The 19,964-nt window shown below is 44.4% G+C and overlaps 1 protein-coding gene across 1 annotated transcript in view; it reads left to right on the top strand.

Moving 5' to 3' along the window:
* Positions 1-213: 213 nt before the first annotated feature.
* Positions 214-19,964, top strand: part of SLC6A6 (solute carrier family 6 member 6) — a gene marked incomplete at both ends in the record, with an annotated part of 79,056 nt that continues 59,305 nt past the window's right edge. Inside the window, one exon of the mRNA XM_079540184.1 lies at positions 214-337. Coding sequence (XP_079396310.1) covers positions 214-337 — 124 coding nt within the window. The remainder of the gene's footprint in view (positions 338-19,964) is intronic.

A 19,964-nucleotide genomic window follows, 5' to 3' on the forward strand; every position in this document is an offset into this window, starting at 1 on the left:
ACCAGAGCTGCATGAGGCTTCCCAGCTCACCATTATCTGCTGCATCCTTCTTCCCCCTTGCTCTGCCCTGGCATGGGCACCCTCTTATCATTGAGGTGGCAGCGTTTTGTTTGTACAGCTGAGAGCTCTTGAGCTGACTTTGTGTGTCCTTCAAGGTCATAAAGGCATTTGATCTCCTGACCGAAATACCTGTGCCACCCTCTGGTCAGAGCTATGGGGCTGCGCTGCTGCCGGTGGAAGAGCTTTCCTGCAGTACTACAAAGCAGCTTTTCTGGAAGAGGGAATTGCTCACCAGTATTGCAAAAAGGAAATTTCAAGCCCATAAACAGCTCTTACTGTAGTCTTGGAAGGCAGCCGCACCCTCTGTGCCCTGGCCTGAGGTGGAGCATCAGCCCCATGGAAGGAAGAGGTGTCTGCAGCATGTGCTGATGTTCCACCACACGGTCCTGGCCCTCATACCCAGCACAAAGCCCCAAACAAACCCTTGGCCTGCTCGGCCCCACTGAGGGCTGATGTCACCGTCCCGCAGCCTGCTGGCATGACTCACAGAGGGAACACAGAGGGTTCTTCATGGGCCGCAGGAAGGCAGGAGCCGCGTGGGAGGCTGCTGCTGAGGGAGGGGGTGAGGAGAAGGTGCTGGAATGAGCCGGGGTGCTGGGTGGGGGGCCACACCTCAGCCCCCAGCACCCAGGGTTGGAAGGAGGTCAGCTCCTGGTCGGATTTCTTTTCCCTGGGGGCGTTCTGAACAGTTCTGCCCTTGTTTTCACACAGGATTGGGGTGGGGTAGGAACGGTTTTATTTTAGAGGAGATTCCCGTGACTCGAGCTGCCTGAATTAGTCAGGAGTAAGGGAGGGTAGCACATGGCCAGAAACAGAGCCCAGGCTCCCTGAGAGCGTGAACGGCCGTGGCTGAGGCATGTCGTTTCATTAAGGCACCTTTCTGGGGTGTCTCACTGCTCCAAGCCCATTGATGGCTGTTCTGTGTCAGCAAAGCCGATGGAGGCATGTAGCACAGGGACAACATCTCCAGCAAGGACAAGGTGATGCAAATTACGTGAATGGGCACAAGTATAAACCAAGCTGCTGTCACCAGGGACAGGAGGCATCTCTGAGTGCCTGCCAGAACTGTTAGGATGGGAGGATGCTCGGGCTTTGCTGCAATGCTGACTGCCTCCTGGGAGGGGCCTTATAACTTGTGAAGTCCAGTTCCTAGAAGTGATGGCACCTGTGAACACACAGACACCTGAGCATTTCCAAAAGCCTCTGAGATTGCCCAACGAAAAGCATTGAGCACTGATGATGATAGAGTATATTATATCTAAATATATGAACTCTGGAAAGGGGAAGGTTATTTCCCCTTTCTTCCATCATTCTGATATAATTGGAAGCAGGAAGGCACTCTCAAAAGAAATGTTTATGTGAACCAATCCAGATTTTTGCTGAGGATTCAGAACCAACAAATTGAAATAACTGGACAGACTTTGGCTTACTTACATGAAATCCTAATTGACCACTGGCACTGATTTTTCTTAGTGCTTCTTTTATATGTCTGCAAGGAACCACAGAAAACCTCTGGATTTAAATATCATTGAACTGTGGGAATTTGGAAATCCAGATTCAGCAGTGGATGTTTCAAAGCGTGATGTTAAGATTTCTAGTGTGAGGGCACATGCTAGGAATCAGGATGAATAGCAAACATACAAATTAAGTATTTAATTAGGAGTCAGATGGAATCAAAATAGACAGCTAGTTACACTAATAGAGAGGCAGACAGAAGCACTATGGGTGTGAGGTCACACTTGAGTAAGTTGATATGGTTGTCAGGATGTTATGAAAATGCTCACAGATTGCAAAGCTGCCCAAATTTTCTTATGACCAGAGGTTCACGCCATGTTTACTCTTTGCGATTCCCTCCTATCACTCTCCTCTGACACAGTCAAGAAAACAGTGTCAGGTGGCTGGTACGATCGATCACCATACCAAATGAGCAGCCAGGACTCAATAGCTGGACCAAAGGGGCAGTGAATGAGTTGGAAAGTGATGGGCCATGATTTTTTCTGGATAACAAGTTCCAAAAATGCCCACTTTAGTTTTTAAATGATTTGCTAAGATAGGGACGTGCTAAATTTGCAATTAATATTATTTTTTAAAGAATAGATCAAACAACTCTAGCATATTTCCTTTAACTGACAAGTTCCATTAAACAAGAAAGCTCATTCTTAGTAGGAGATTTTAATATAACGCTGAGAACAGAGAACAAAACAATGAATGGAAACATATCAGCAGTCAATTTCCTGAGTATTCAAGCCTGCATTATACTTTGTTCTTTGCTACAGCCACAGCTCTGTAATTATCAGTCGTATTCATGGGACTTTTTCCTATTGACACTCAGCGTGAGTGTGGCTGGAAAGAGATTAAGCTTTTGTGGCAGCCATTTGAATTTGTCTAACTGAAAACAACCTGCGAGGCTATGGGGAACCGTGTGTCTCAAGGGATTTGTGATGGTCTGCAGAACCTATGGGTCACAGGTTCAAACGTGTGTGCTGGTTGAAGAGGACACATAGCTCTGAAATGGCAGACTAACAGCTGGCAGGCAGTGGTGCTTGCTGGCAGACATGGCACAGTCATGAAACAATGGTTGGTGATGGGGCAGATGTTGGAAGCTGTTCCTCTGTTGTGTGACTAGGATGTTCTTGTTGGGCAACGGATAGGAATGCTGGACGAGGCACTGCCCACTATCTTTTCTTGGAAAAAGAGCTTTGTTGATCCAGGACTTCATGGAATCATAGAGTGGCTTAGGTTGGAGGAGATCTTAAAGACCTTACCAAGTTCCAATCCCCCTGCCATGGGCTGGCTGCCCCCACCAGCTCAGGCTGCCCAAGGCTGTCCATGGCCTTGAGCACATCCAGGGGTGGGCACCCACAGCTCTGGGCAGCAGTGCCACTGCCTCACCGCCCTCTGAGTACAGAATTTCTTCGTAACATCTAACCTGAATCTCCCCTCTTTTAGTTTAAAGCCATTCCCCCCTTGTCCTTCACCTAGTAGTTCCCACAGGCACAGTAGCTGCTTCTTAGCCAATACATCAAGGTCGCACCAGCCAAGTTATCCCTTACCTGTACTGCCAGTGGACTTTCATTTTACTGTTAACCATTAGCTTCATAGTTCGCATGCTCCCTATGGTTGGGAATTCCCAGAAGCATGGGAAATGGACTTTCCATAAACCAGTCTGTGCACAGCTTTCCATGCAGGCTTGCCTCTCCCTGCAGCAATGTAAAGAGGAGAGGTGGCAGTGGGGAGTCGAGAGGAAGGCATAGGAGTGGATCCCACAAAGCTGCAGAGTGAGCTGGGAGCACATCCAACCTTCAGGTGACCAGAGGGTTCCCCATTACTTGGGTAAACAGAACCTTGTTTTTATTTACACTAACATGGTGCTTCCTTTCTGCAGCCAGACAGTGCTATGCTGGCACACAGCTCCACTGTTAAGGCAGGAAGCATTTCCTCCAGGTAACATCACATCTCTTGGCCATTCAGTGCCAGGAGGGGTGGGAATTCAGCTCCTCAGCTTGCAGCGCCAGTTTGTTCCTTAGAATTGAGCACACCCCATGTCTTTTTGCACAGCTCTCTGTTTCTGTGTAAACAACCATTTTAGCCAAAGATGGAAAACCAAAATCCTGTTTACTTAGGCTTTCACAGTCCCATAGAGCAGGAGTGTTAGTGTTGGTGTACTGGCCCAGCTCCAGCTCAGGTAATTACCGTGCATTCTGCCCTACATACACACCCCCTGTAGTTTCAATTAGAGCAATTGTTTCCATTTTTCTTTCCTGCCCTGTCAAGTTTTAATACAGTTGCTGTTAAGCTGCTCATGTGGTCCCTTGCTCAGGTGTTGTGTTTCCATGGTAAAGTCAGGCATCCTCACACACATACCTGGACCAAATCCTCATTGGCAGAGACTAAAGTAATTCCATAATGGAGCTGTGCTAATTTACACCACGTGAAGATATGGCCTTCCTATGTAGACCATACATTCTTCTATTTAAATGCTCTGTAAGAACATTTTAATATATGGTTCATTCATTTTTCTACTTGCTCTTCAGCTGGGTTTGCAAATAACCTGAGGTTTGTGTAGTCATTTACATTTACGGTCATAGTGGTGGTATATAGAGAATACAGCATACAACTTCACATGTGCTTTTCTCCAGGTGATCAAAAATGGATCTACAGGGATATCTGAGCTCTGCCAGTCTTGGCTGTAGTCAGATAGAGAGAGTTCACAACGTGTGATGCTTTATGTTGTGAACTGCTGGAAAATGTGTTCTCTGGAAAAAAAAATCCTTCCAAATTTACTAAGAGAATTAAGTACATGAAAGGATGCCTGAAAGCTATACAGCAGCTTAAGCCACCTGGTGCATTGAGTATTCATGTTCACAGCTGAGGGCTGTAACACTCACTGTGCTGTTTATCTTATCAAGAGAGCCTTCCTTTCATCTGGTAAAGAACTTGGCCTGAAATGGCATGTATTTGTGCTGGTGGGCTCTGAGACGTGCAGTGGGGTGAGTTCTGCTGTCTGATTCTCCAGTCTGTCACGTGGCCCATCACATACATGTGCTGAATGAATCGATGGTTGGATGCAGCCTGGAGTAGTTTGGGTGCATGGCACAGGCTGCTCAGCTGTTTAAGGCCATGGGAACTGAAGTAATGGAGACCTTTTAAGTGTCTGAATGTTAGGCCTTCATACAGAGACACAAGTAGTCTGTTTATGATTTTCTTGCTGAAACAAGCACACATTACCTTTCCAAGGGCTCCTGTTGGGCAGCTTTTTGAAATGCACAGAATGCATTCAAGGCTCAATTCTCAGCAGTGAAAGAAGCTCAGAGTAGATACTCTGGGAATATACTCTGGGATGCTGACCCTTATGTATCTGGCCCTGAATGACACGCTGTGATATACTACAGTGCCTCCCTGTGTCCCACATGTGCTCCATCCATCCCTAAAAGATGATGTTGGTCTCCTGTAGGTCCTGCATTTCATCTGTCAGCCCCATGCAGGTGTCTCAGGTGACTCCAGGTATTTAAGATATTTCCAGATGTCTATATTCAGACACCTTAAGCCCACCCACTGGTAGAGTCCAGCATGTCTTGATGAGTGCAAAACAGTGATACATGAGGTCCCTGCACATTTCCTGATCCCTCGGCAAGTGCAGATCAGCTAAGCTCTCCAGTCCAAGGCCTGTGTTTCATTTTCTCTAAACTACAAATTGTGGTGATTTCAGCTTAGCCACCGTGTCTTCACCTGTTCTTTCACACTATCTTTTCTCTTAATAATGTCCTTTTATACACACAAGGAAACATTTTGTCTCTTCAACGCTTTCCCAGGCTTCTGAATTTCTAAAATGAAGGTTGCACTGCAGGTTTAAAATGACAGCGTGACCCCAGAGCTGACTGCCACTCTCTCTTCCTTATGCAGTGGCAGTTTGCAGAGTCAGTGTAATCCTTTATGTACATTTTTTTTTCACCCCCTTCATGCAAAACAAAAGGGTTTGGTTGTTTTTTCCAAAGCAAACAGTCTGTGTCAGCTGTCTCTCTCTCTCTCACACACACACACAAAATACCCACAAGCTTTTGCAGCCATGATTGCTAAGTCACAGGTTCCCTGCAGCAGTGATGGGGAAGGTAAAGAGCTCAGAACGCGTTGTGTTTGCCATGCCATTCCACAGTATAGCAAAAGCTATCTCCGGTCTTTCCTGCTCTTACACAGCAAGTCATATTCTGCTTTGTAATTAGCAGTTGATCATCCTTTGTTAGGCTTCTGTTACAGCCTTCCCAAGACTTTTCCCTTGCATTAAAGGCCTGTAGGAATTCACCCATTGTGAACTAAATCAGTGGAGGTTTTAAATCTTGGACTCAGTTTAAAAGCAAATGAAATATGAAGGAGTATGCCTTTGGTATTGTGTTCTTTCAGAGAAAGAAAGCTTTAAGGAGACTAAAGCAGGAGTGTTTTCTTTGTGCTCTTCTGTGCACAAACTGTGCAGTCAGTTATTACCCTATTAATTGTTTGTGCAGCCACTGTTGACAAAGAATATGGCATATTGGAACATGCACAGGCAGCTTGTGTCCCCTGATGTGCCCTGCAGAAGCTCATCGCTTCCTGATGCTCTCATCTAACGTTTGCAAAGCGTGTCATTGCAGTATCCAGCTTTTGTGCAGGCCTTTGCAGAGAACAGGCAGATGGAAATCAAGTTTAAGCTACCCACGCCTCCTTGCAATCACTCTTAAGAGAAGTAACTTACCAGGTAGTGAGTGGGTAAGGTGCTCAGCACTGCAATGAGTCAAAAGATTGCTGAGAGCAGCAGGGAAAAGGACAGTGTTGAAATCAATTTGATATCTAACCAGTTGCCAAGGTAGTGGTTTTAACAGAACGGGTGAGACTGGCCCTTCTTAAATCCTGCCGGCCGCATTTCACACCATCTGGAGTTTGTGCAGAGCCCGATGTGGGAAGCTGGCCAAAAAAGAACTACAATAATCTAATCTTGCCATGATAGAAGTGTGAATAACCATTTTGGAGTATGACTGGAAAATTACCACAACCTGTCAATGCGCCTTAGGTGGAGGCAGGAGAAGAACCGATGATACACTGAAAAGCACTTCTTAGAAGATAAACAGGAGTTGGCTTGTATCAGCCTCTGAGCTGAGAACAGTCACATTTCCATCAGCCAAAACAAAAGGCAGAAGGAGAACGTAACTGCTGAGCTTAGGAGAGGTACCAGCCCCATCCACACTCCCCATAGCCACCAAGGCACTCAGCACTTGTTGAGAGGCTGGCTGTGTTTTATGGCAGCTGCTTTGGACCCACAGTACCAACTGAGCCTCTGCAGCAGTCTCTGCTGGAAACCATTGGTTTCACACTTTCAGTTGTTTCTCGGATGGGATGAGAGTTGGCCTCGCCTTTGTTTTCCAGCCTTGTGGAATTCCTAGTGGCATTTTTTTTCTCCCACCCTGAGAATGGATTGCCACATAGTTTTTCCCATGTTCTTTGCATCTGGTGAAATGGATGGCTTCTAAAAATGGACACTAAAAATTTTAAATGGCAGTTTTTGGTGCTCACTGGCACCTCGGAGGCATTTGCTGTAGTGATGCTCATGCATTTAAATAAATTTGCTTTTTAGCATCACCTCAGCAAAAGTCCTGTGTCTCACTAATGTAAGCAACAGCCCTTAATGTGGCACTTGGCCACCTCCAAATCTCTGCACTGTGCTTATCTTCTCTCATTTGGGTGCATTTGGATGCTTTCTATTTCTGTCATGTCTCCTCTTTCAGTCTGGCTGCTACAGAGTCAAAGAAAACTGCAGAAACCTGTTTGAATAAGAAATCTGCACTTCATGGTGCTTTCAGAAAAAAACTGCCTCTTTTTTCAAAAGATTTTCCCAGAACAGACACAATTTGAGGCAAAAAGGAATGACTCTGATTGACACGCAGAAGCCTTTATGCTGCTCTGATACAGAAGAATGATGTTCTGAGGCTCTCACCCTAACCTACAGGTGAAAAACGTGGCCAGCAACTTGCCCAAAAATCTACTTATCCAAAGCTGGCCAGACCTGGCTTCATCTCCAAGAAAGTGTTTCATTTTCTATGTAATTCCACAGCAGCTGCTGGATAGTTATTGTGAAAGGGTCCCAAAGCAAGGTTTGATGTTTCTCCCTGTTTAAGTTAAGGGTTTTTCCCTGTTATTACTGGCACTGAGCTGTCTGGTTGCTTCCAAGGCAGGCTGCTCCACACACCAGGTGCAATAATGCACGCTTTGGGTTGATGGAGAGCCTTGGTGCTGTGTTTCAGCTGCCTGGGAGCTGTTGTGGGGTGAGGTACAAGGACACAGGAGTAAATCACTAACTTCAGTGATTTCAGCATTATTTTGCACCTCTCCCATTTTTACTTCCATTATCATGGCCTCTCAAGGCCATCTTTTAGGCAGTAAGTTTGCTAGGGCAGAGATCCAACCAATTTTTACAAACCTCATTGTGTGGTTCGAACCAGAACTAACTTGACTTTAGCTAGTTCAGCTCAGAGCAGTTACATCCCTGAACCAAGGACAATTGGGATGAGAATAGCCACTGCAGCACACGCTCTCTGCAGCACCTTGCACAGGGATGAGAGTTATAAAATAATTCAAGTGAAGTTTTCCAGAGCTTATCATCAAGTCACATACGGAAGGACCAATCATTTAAATCCATTTTAAAGCGTGGCCTTTGAAGGAAACAGCCACATGGGCAAGGTTCTTAAAAAATATCATCGCTTGATGCCCAAAAGCCCAGTGGCAAACTGCTTGAATCCTTTACGTAAGAGCATTACGTACGCAGAGCAATCACCATCATTTAAGCTGCCCATCTTGGACTGCTTAGTGCTTCAGAAAAGGGCAGTTTACACACATTGCCTGGAGACAGGATGAGCCCTGATGTGCCAGTCATAACCATTGGTGTGGCCTTTATGGATTCAGCTGTGGGCAAGGGCTGGGGTGAAACATGTCGTGGGAAGGCAGATAACGCAAACATGAAAGCAGCACAAAACATGAGAGCCTATAAATAGCAGGAAATAAAGAACAATACTGTGATAAAATCCATAAGACAATAAAGACCAATGTGGCAGAGACCGTTTCCCCCCCACCCTTCTCCAGAGTTTCTCTTATTTCCCAAAGCTGCAGAGATCATCTGACTGCCGTGTGGTGAAGTCCAGCCAGTTAAGCACCATCTCATGTGCTTGGAGCCTTACACAAAGTATTTCAAAACCCTGTTTCTTTTTCTTTCTTGATGTCCTGCCATGGATATTGTGGTATTTTAAACCATTCCCTACTCATCAGCTTGTCAGAGCAAGGAGAAAAGAAGGAAGAGGAAGGGAGAAAAAATTCTTACGGAGATTTAGATTCATTAACAGAGTTTATAGGGTTTCAGACATTTTTGTGGTACTTCTTTGGAAGGGACGTGTCCATGACAAGCTAGGGTTTATTTTGCCACTGGCATAAGAAATGAGATTGTCTCCAAGAAAATGTTAGCTATTTACCAAGGAGAGGGCAAACATAACTAGAAAATGGCAACGGATGTGAAGTGGGAACCTTGTTTAAATTTAGAGTAATTACCAGCTCCTGATCTGGCCCCTTTGAACTGGATTGAGAACCAAACAAGTCTCTGGCTGCTCCTCCATAAAATTAATCTATAGCAGTGTGGTGGGCACTGCAAAGCTCCCTCCCTTCTCTGGCAGCAGCAACTGGAGACGGTTAATTATTTGGAGAGATATCCATCTTCAGCCTGGATCTCAGAGGAACATGTCCTGTCAGGAGGTAACCACTCTGTGAGCCTGAAAAATCATGAAAACAGCTCACAATTACATGTCTTACTGTTTTGGCTTGCAAGCATCTCTGGGGATGAGGTTTTGTTGCTTATTTCTGCAGGACCCAGCTCTGCGGTGCTCCAGTTTTCATATTAAATCTTCAGGTGGTGTAACACTAACTCACGTGAAAGTTTTTAGGCTGATTTATGGCAGTAGAGGATTGAAGCCTTATAGTAGGAAACAAGAGGATTATACTGTCTTCAGAGTTCGTGTTGGAGCTGGGACTGAAGCTCAGGAGTTACTGAACATGTCTCTAAATTGCTTTTGTTAGCATAAAAGATGTAGTTGTGCTGAGGAAACCCTCCAAGAATATCTGTTTTAATGGCAAATCCACTCATTTTGTTCCCATGGCTGGTTATGATGCCTGCCTCCTAATGAACATGGCTTTTAGTGCTCAGATAATGAAGTTGCTCCCTCCCGGCCCACCCAATCCTCTTACATGATCCCACCAGGGAGATATGAGGACAAGATCAGGGGATGAAAAGGGGGTGACACCATTTCCAGATAACTGCTTTAGTTCACAGAGATCAGAAATGACAGTGAGGTCAGAGCAGCTCTACCTGAAAAGTTGATTGGTCAACACCGTGCTCCAGAGTGAGGCATTTAAAGGAAATCATCCAATTCCTATCTGACTCAGTGCTTTAACCTATGCCGACCCTTTCTCCTGTACTGCTGCAATATTTGTGAGGGTTCCTGGCGTCCAGACATTTGACTTCATCTGATGTACGAAATTTTGCTTGTACTACCTTAATTAATCATTATCTCTTGAAGCAGCTTGAGTGCTTTTCTGTACCCAACGTTTCTTTCTGCCTTTTTTTTTCCCCAGTGTTTCCAGAAGGACTTGTTCCTTAGAACAGATGAACCACGTACTGAGAAAATGAACAGGCCAGATTGTCTAGTGCTCAGCACCCACCATTGAGGACACATTTTCCAGGGAGCTCAGTTTCCAAGGAAGCATCTAAATAAATGACAGATACTAGAAGGTGGAAATGTACCTCTTTACTTTGGTGCTCAACTAGTGCCAGAGGTGCATAAAAAAACTTGCTCTCCTATGGCTGTTCTCCTTAGCTTACTCTACATGACTCTCCCTCTGTTGTACCCTATTTATGTCCTTCCGTGCTTATCCTCATGCCACACTCCATCCCAGAGGTCTGGACTGGCCTCCTCCTGCTGGTTGCTGCATCCTTCTGCCATCATCAAAAGGTCCATACACTCACATTTCCTCCAAGGGGCCCTTCAGGGCTAATGCCTCCAAATGTAGAACATATGTGCGACATAAATTAATTGTTAAGGCCAATGCTGATTGAAGTTTGGTAATTCAGCCTGCAGGATATACCATATGTTTGAAGTGTATTGTCCAAGTTTAGATTTTAAACTCCCAAGGGCAGGGACCACTCCTTCTTCTATGTTTACATAGCATCAATAAGACCAACAGTGCTTGAGTCTGAAATACATTAACCTTAGCCAATACATTGTTAAGTTTAATAATGACTAGTTAACATTAAAACACAATGGATAAAATATATAGACAAAGACATATTTTGGCAGAGATTTTGTCCTGTTTCTTATGCCAGATTCCTACCCAAGTGAATGGTTGCTGGTCATCTGAATCATAGACATTGTCTTGGAAAACTCACTCTTTGTATTGCACCATCCTGCTTTTCCCTTGTTCATCAATTGACACTAAGCCATGGACCAGTATTTAGGGTAACTTAGCCAGAGTCCACATAAGTGAGAAGTCTGGAATAAGAAGGCACCTAAATGAGATGCCAGACACTAAGCTCTGGCAATCACAGAGCCAGGCTGTAAATAAGCAAAGGAAAGCAAAGGTTTTGAATAAAGGAACTTAAGTGTCCTTCCTTATTACTTATCTCATTAAGCTGTAGTCTCCAGAAACCACATTCAAAGGTTACTGTGTGCAGGCCCTCCAGTGGGAGCATAAGAGAACTATAGGAATAAATACAGAGGCCATGTGAGCTGGCAAGCTGTTTTGCAGTGCGAGTTATGCAACATGTTAGTACCTCTAGGTATAGGACCAGTGGGATTTAAACTTGTACAGCAGATGGTCCATGCATCATTGCTGGAATGTGCCTGCTGACCTTAGGGCAGTGTCTGAATGGACTTCAAAAGAGAGACTGAGCATGCTTCAAAGTGTTATTGTTTAAATGTTCCACTAAAAGGGGACTCCGGAACAAAATATCTAGCAGAGGTCAGTTTGAAAAATGTCAACACACATAATGAGAAAACAGCATGTCATGAGAGAAAGAATATTTCATAGGGATATTCTAACTATTTTGAGTTGGGAAAGCACTTCTATCATGTGTGTCAGCAGGTTGTCATAATCTGAGTGTCTTTCCTTGTGAGCTGGGAGCTGCATTTACTTTTGTTGGAAAGAGCAAGACTTCCACACTAAGGTCATAAAGACCTTTGGAAGGTGTGGTTTGTGGGCAGGCAGGTACGCTGGGAAAGCTGTTGGAGCAGAGGATATGACACAGGTGTATTGCAGTACAGAACTGACAGCCTCAGCAGCCTCCGTCCCACTCATTTTGAAGGGAAGCTTGTAAGACCCAAAGGCTGGTGTAAGAGCGTGATCCTGCATTATATAATTGCGTACCATACTCTGTTCTGTTCCTTCCAAAGCCCATAATGCCCACTCTTAGCATGTTCTTTCACTGGCGTAATCCACAAGGCTTGGCTTTTCCTAACTCAATTCAGCGGGAATTTCAGTAGAAAAAAGATTGGGCTTGTGTTCCGATCATTAGGACTAATACCATGAAGAAAGATTTCTCACGAGGCAAACTTAATGAGATCAAGTCTTCAGTGAGAAACTGAAGATTTTGCCTTTGCTTTTGTCATTTGGCTGGGCTGCATCTTAGTTTTAAGTGCCAGTGGTCCAGCAGCTTTCATTTGTCAAAAGGGTTTTGCACTGGCTACTGGCAATTCAACATGGGTGGCTGAAAAATAATTTCCTTTGCTAGAAGCTAACAGCAGCAACCTGAACTTTCACAGCACCTTGTCCTGCTGAGGCATGCCTCTGTCTTGATGGAGGCATGTTAGAATAACACGCAGATTAAAGGCTAACCCTCCCTGCAGACATAATGCTCATCCAGTGCCGGGAAGAGCAAACAAGACCCAAGTTCAATCAAAGGAAGGCTTGTTCATTTCATAGAATCATAGAATTTCCTGTATGGATACTCATTGTGACCAGCTGGCTTGGCAGTCTGGGATGAGAAGGCCATCATGCAGTGAGAAAAGCTAAAGGGCTTTGGAAACATCTGAGAAAGTGAGGTGTCCTTAAATCAGGAAGATAACTCAGGCCTGTTTGTTGAGTCTCTGTATCATGGTAACGTAACTGACACAAAATGTGAAAAGCAATCACTTGAAGTGGGTCAAAAATAGCATCCACACCCACTCTGGAGCCCTGGTTGTTCCTCTGGGTATCACCAGTCAGCTGTTAGCTGTGGGCCAGATTAGGGAAAACTGCAAAAACGTGCTCAACCAAGTGTGAGCTCAGCAAAGCGTTCAGGCTTACACTTATCTTCAGTGTATGCTTAAGCAAGTATAGAAACTCTTTGTTCATTACGACTTTTAGACCGGCAAAGAATGATACAAAATCATTCAGTGTTTCATCTTTTTTAATCTGTTTGCTGACTACTAGGAATAGCTGATCTCAGTGTGTAAACTGTTGCTGGTATTTAGTTGTCAGAATTTAAAGTGTGTCAGTAAGCTAAAGGTAACCTGCTATCACACCATTCCCAAGGCAGAGGAGTTACAACACATTTCTGATTAACATAATTGGTTTTAGGAATCCTGGTTCCCTGGAAATGATGTCCCATTTTCTCCAACGCAGATGCACTCTGCAAGCTCTCCAAACTTCAACTGTTGCAACTGTTAATGGAGAATACAAAGCCAATGTGAAATGAATTTGTTTAAAAATCTGGATAAAATTTTGCACAACAGGGAAATAAACTCAAGTAAGCCAAAGGAGAAGATATTACATCCATTACTCAGTTCACATTTTTTACTCCAGTATAATAGGACTATAAACATTTTCTGTCAACAGCTTACAAAGAAACTTGTTCTAAAAGTGATGCATGGTGAGAACTTGCATCTAAATTGGGTACATCTAAATTAGACTCTGAATACAGAACATTCCCAAAGGTAGCTTTTGGTTGGAGCTTGTTGAGTAATGCAGAAAAGAATTCACAAATACTGAAAGAAGAAACACCCCCAAACATCGCAGGAGTCCTCCCCACTTGTGTTCATTGTGCAGAGTGTTTGGGGGAAGCTGCAGGGCAGTGCCCCGGTTCTTGCAGAAAACATGCTGCTTGGTATTCTTCCATTAGCGTGCAAAATGTGGCCAAGTGTTTTGCTGAACAAGGAAGGACTTATACATGCGCTGGGTGAGGCCTACAACACTGCAGTTCTCGGCTTCAGTAGGTGGTGGAGATTCTTTACATTCTCTTGCTCATTTACATTAAACAAACAAACAGAATTCCCAAACCACAAAGCCCACAAATTATGTATGTAGCTAGTCTATGTAATCACAAGTTCCTTTATGGTTACTTTTATCTTCCATCTCTCTCAAGCTTTCCTCTGCCTGTATTGCTGCTGGTCTTTATGAAGCCCCACGTTCTGCAAACGTTTATGTATGCGATTTGCTTTATGCTTCTAAGCAGTTGCAGAGATTTCAATAGAAGTTATATGGATAATGAACTAGAACATAATAGAACTGTGTATCTACAGAGACCAGACTGAGGTAAGTGTAGTTTCAGCTGTACAAAAAGTTCAACACATGGGCAAGAGTTTGCAGGACCTTCGTTTCTATGATCTCTACCTGAACTGGCACCGCTCCCTATGCAGCTCCTGGCACAATGGAGCTCTGAATCTGACTGTGATCCCTGGATCCCAGTGTGCTGTAACTAAGAGCTGCTATGATGAACACAATTGGGCACCAAACATCAAGTACCCAAAGTTCAGAAAGACTCTAGCGCAGGGTACTGGCAATACATCTGCTGATCATAGAATCATAGAATCAGTAAGGTTGGAAAAGACCTCTAAGAGTAGTCCAATCATCCACCTACCACCAATATTGCCCACTAAAAAACGTCCCTAAATGCCACAAGAGCCTGGTTTGGGAATGCTAAATGATTTCCACCACCTATCAGCTGCCACCTGATCTCTTTAAAATAAACTTGTCTTAATGGGCATGTGGCTGGATCACCAAAGAAACTATCAAATTTGGCACCGTGCTGCAGTGGGGAAGCCAAGTCCGGGTGGGAGCGATTGCTCTACATTCTTACTCTCAGATACCCTATCACCAGGCCAAGGTTGTGCAAAGTGATGTGGGGCACCAAGCCCTCTGCCCATCCAGTGGATAACTCATCGTTATTCCAGCCATTTGTCACAAGCTCACCCTCATTACGTGGGGGTACACTTAATATCAAGTAAAGGAAAGGGGAATGGCCGTAAGCACTTTGTTGAGGCTTTAGTGGATATTCAGCAGCGACAGCGGCATGCCAGGCTGAGAGGCACAGCCAGCAGTTGGCAAGGAGTGTGTTATGTAGCTTTGTGAACACAGACTGTGCAAAAAGATTCAAAGGATATTCCAGAGGCAAATTGGTTGCAGCTAAATTTGCCCTACTACTCCTGAACTTGCTTATTAGAGCCCTTAGCTTGAAAATTAGCTGGAACTGATGAGCTGAGTCGGAGCTGACTAAAGAATCTTCGCATATTAAGGAGACCACAGCACGATTTAAATGTGCTTGTGTCTATGTGGCATGGAAATTCAGCCCTCAGTGCCTCCTCTTTCTACTCCCGAGAGGAGAGCTTCACAGCTCTGTAGAGGGCTCCTGCAGAGAGCAGGGGAACTATTTTGCCTTGCATTTGTAAGCTAGGAAAGAGTGAAAAGATAAGTTCTCTCTTCTCTCATTGTTTTTGAGCTTTGTACCTGCATTTTGTTTTTCATGCTCAGGCATTCCCTGGCAGTGACCTCACACCTGTTATATATTCCATTACCAAAGGTGAATAATACAGGCAAATATGAAGAATGAGAGAACTATGTGCTTGCTTACTCAGATAATGAACTTAAAGGATGAAATCACCTCAGTCTTGAATTCAAAACAACCCTTTGGGATCCTGTTATGGTGGTAAAAGATACCAGAGGAAGGTGGAGTGTGTTGTGTCAATGGCAGCAGCACTTTTGCTTCCTTGGACTTCTTCCCTTATAAGGGCAATCGTTGAAACCTTTCTATCACTTGAGTATTGACTTTATGCCTTAAGAAAGAAAACTGCGGCTTGAGCAGTGGTTTAATGCCATCTGTCCCAGACCACTGGAGCAGGTCTGCTCAGCCACGGGCTGACTGCACGTTTGCCCCATATGCAGCCATCTCTACCATCATTTGGAGAGCTTGAGGGAAGCGGCTCTGCCGCCCCCTGCCTCTGTCACCCTGTGCCATATGTCAGCTCGGCTCAGGCTTGCCCTTAGGGCAGCCACACTGTGCCTGACCCCTGCATGGGTGTACAAAGGTGGGAAGAGGGTGGGCCGTTTCCTGCTCTTAAACAACTGCACGCTGTTACCTCAGGGACAATTGAGCCTCTGGTGTTTATACTGTCTTTGTCTGCACAGACTGTGTGGATGCAGTCCCGGTGCAGTCGCTGGGAGATTTTCTTGCTGATTTGATGCTGGTGGCATTTCACCTCTGATGTTTGTTTTAGTCATCCCCTTCTTGAATCAATATCTCAAGCTTCTTAAAACTGCATTGTGGCTATTTTTGGGTTTACTTGCATTACTTTTTTTTTCTTTTCTTTTTCTGAGTAAACGTAAATGGGGAAGTCTTATAAAATAGTCTTCTTGGTGCCCTACAGAAAGTAAATGTCACCTCCTTGTGACACATTCAGAGATCCCTTTGCAGACTACACTCACATAGCCAACATGACACCAAGAATGGCCCAAGGGTTTGCCCTCCCAGTGCCACCTTCCAGGATCCAAGCACTCAGCTCAGTGTAAACCTCAAAATATTGCTGGACTCAGAGACATTCAGCATCTTGCACTTTAACAGAACCCAGACGTGTTTTGTGCACAACAGCTATAATGCAAGAGCTTGTGTCAAATGGAGAGTTTTTCTTTTTCAATCTCCAGCTTTTCTAATTGCGTTACACCAATTGGTCTCCAGCTGTGAGGAAACACAGAAAACTTCTTATTTAATAACTTCTCAATAATCCTAAAGAAATTGTTTGCCCCTACTGGAATGGCCTAGCCGGCATGTCTTCAGAAACATCTTGATAAATAACGCCAGGCACTGAAAATACTTTTCCAACCCTGTAGGCTGGAATACAACTCATAGTGTAGCTGCACTGACAATCAGTCAACAAACTCATGTTTACAGATTCCTCCTTTCCCTATTCTTGATGGTGCCTCAGATCTGCTAACACAAGAGAAGGTCCAGTAGAGGCGAAACCATCTTGTATTCAAGAGAGACTGAGAGACAGACCTGTTTGGATTTCTTGCTTGCCTTGCATTCAATTTGAACGTCATCCTGGGTCTACGTGCAGTTTTTCACTCTGAAAAACATCTGGGAAAAGTGCTTAGGAAAAACAGCACGTTCAAAATAATAACAAGCCCTACAAAACAAACAAAATCCTGTATTTGTCCCTAGATCTTAGTGACTGAAAGATGATGACATAGAAGGTTCCTGGCTTTATGTGTTCTCAAATAGCTTTTTTTTCTTCAATGGCAATTATACTCCTGAGAAAAAAGTCAGAGTTGGTCAGATCTAGCCCTGGCATCTTTGAGCAGATTATTCCTAAAATAAAGAAGCATTTCCAAGCCCGGTGGTTTCGGATGTTATGATCAATGTTTATTCATTTGTCCTCTCTTTCCATGGAACTGGCAGTGACTGCTATTTCTCTATCCAATACCACTGTTATGTCTGTAGCTCTAATCTAGCTACTTATATGGTCTCCACCATCATAATGTTTGAGAACATCCCAAGAAATTAAAAAAAATAAAAGAATAAAAACTCTAGAACAATAAATAACAGACTCTTCTGTCCTTCCCAGTTTGATTTTAAAAGCCTTGAGTCTTCATGTTTGTATGTGCGTGAGGAAAAGCTGAGCTGAAGAAATTGTTTCTACCTTGGGCAGTGAGAATGATGTGGGGGAAGCTGCCATGGGACAGGCACACGAGTGACCAGGGCTGCTCCAGGAGCCCGCAAAGTACTGGATGTGCTTCCCCTCGATTTTCTCCTCCTTAACCCCTGGCTCCATATTGTTTTACATGATTCCTGGAATTCAGCAAGTCATAAAAGTTCTGAGAGGCAGAGGGTAGATGCGGGTTTTTCTTTTGATGGAGAAAACTATTCTTTCTGCCTGGAGACAAGTTCCCTGCCCAGCTTGCAGTGGAGGTGTTCCCTCTATTTGCTCTGAACGCATTCGGATCAAGGCCAGGGTTTCTGTATCTCTTCTCTGTGTTTGCTTGGGCATTGTTGTCTACTATTCCTGTGGACCCTGAAGTCATTGGAGCTGAAACTTATCCTCAAATTCAGCTTCGGGTTTAGATAGTTTTCCCTCTAGAAGACTGACTAGCTAGTAGTGGGTTGCTGGGAGCCCAGCCTTATCTCCTCACCCATTGCCCAGTTTTGGTGCTCTGGACTTGCAGGCAGGGCAAGGAGAGGCTGCTGAACCTTCAGTCTGTTGACTCTGGGCCTCATTTGTGGGGAAGAAAGCAAACCCTTTTGCACAAAGTGGACTAGGTAGGTGGGGAAGATTTAAGGGCAAAACCTTCCTACCTGAATAGAAACAAGCTAAAATTCTTGCCACGTTCTTTAAATCCAAGAGCAGCAAATGGACGAATTACCAATGTATAAAAATACAAGTAAACACATGCCAACATTAATTGGAGGAACATGTCCTTCCCTGTGACCTTAGCCTGTGTGACCATACTTCTGCTGTAAGGGACGTGAGCGCTTGCTTTCTCCCCCATAAGCAGCAGACAGAAACCTCATTTCCAGCTGCACGATTAAACTGCACGTGAGGAAATGATTGAGTACATTCTTGACACACCTTTCTTTTTTAGACCTGGATCAATGAAAAGAAGTATCATGATGTCTCATATTTGGGCTGGAAACTAAGCAATCTGCGTACTTGCAGGAACGAGATACAGTCGTCTCTGAAGCTTTTGTTGGCAGGAGGACAGGCAGCTGTCAGCACTTCAGTCTAGAAGTAGATGCAGCTCATTAGGACAGTTGGATATCATCAGATTAGCTGGGCTTGGAGATAGGGTGAGACAGGAAAACACATGACAAGAACTGGCACCTCAAACCCTCTCCCTTCAGAAATACTACCTCAAAACCAAGGAATGTTGTAGTCGATTGTAGCCAATATCAATAGAATATATCCTAATTCAAGGGCAGACTTGCCAAATATTTCAGCATGGGTTTCAGTGCCCCTGGTACACATAAAAGTTATGGCACCAGTTCTGGATTAGTTACTGGGACTCTGGTAATGATGTTCCTGGCATAGCACTCCTTGCAAACACGTACTTTGGAGGAGTTCCCATACATTTTTTTATTGTCCACCAGAGCTGTGGTGGTAAACTGTATGAAATCAACCCAGAAAACTGGAAAGAATCAAAATTAAATGGGGGGATGGGAACCAAGTAAAGATGGCAAAGCCTTTCTGGTGCAGACTTAAAACAAAGCCAGGAATCAAATGGCTGTGGCTTGACAGAGTCATGAAGGAGGGAGTTTTAGGCTTTCTTTCAGTGCCCTTAGAGGACTGCCTGAAATGCTCAGTTCAGTTCTGAAAATGCTTGCTGACTAGAAACAACTCACAGGTGAATGTCAACAAAAGCAACAACAACAAGAAATAGCTGAGGGGCAGCAGGGACTAGTTTTGAAGAAAGATTAAATAGGTTTGGCTCAGTGACAGACAAAGGTAGCCAAGGTCCTCCATGTGTGTTTGAACGTAAACAGCAGGAGGCAGATAAAGTGTTTGTCAACATGCATGGCCACGGTTTGTTTTTGTGTTCAAAACCTCTTTGTTCTCAGCGCACTTCTCCTTTCAGAGCTTGCACCTCAGTTTCACAACCCAAGCAGCAGGGAGACCATGTGTTTCTTTGGCGCTTTTCATCCCACGATCCCCAAAGCTTCACAGAGGTGAATCGAAGGAGGCTTGGATAAAGCAAACAAACAAAAAGATTAATTTATTCCTCCCAAAATGCAGTCAGCTGTGGTGTAAAGTCAAAGAGGACCTGGATTCTCTCTTTATGTTACCGCAGAGTTGCAAAGGATGTGGTATCCACGCTTCGCCCATTTCTGGGGACACTGAGCAAAGGTGCGGTGAGAATGCACTGCAGCAGGCAGTGCTGACACTAGAAATTTCATCCGAGGAGATGGAGGAATAAAAGAGGCAGAACTGCAGTTTCTTTCCTTCAAGGATATTTAGTTTGATCAACTTGTCTCTGCCTTTGTTCTTGACCATTATTAGGATGTGCAGGCAGAGCTGGCTGTTATTTCTGTGCTGAGCAGCGCCTCTGCTTACTCAGTACTGATTGAAGGTTGCTAGAGCAACATTAAAACCACTTCCTAT

The sequence above is a fragment of the Tetrao urogallus genome, assembly GCF_951394365.1.
Source record: "Tetrao urogallus genome assembly, chromosome: 10".
Lineage (NCBI taxonomy): Eukaryota > Metazoa > Chordata > Aves > Galliformes > Phasianidae > Tetrao > Tetrao urogallus.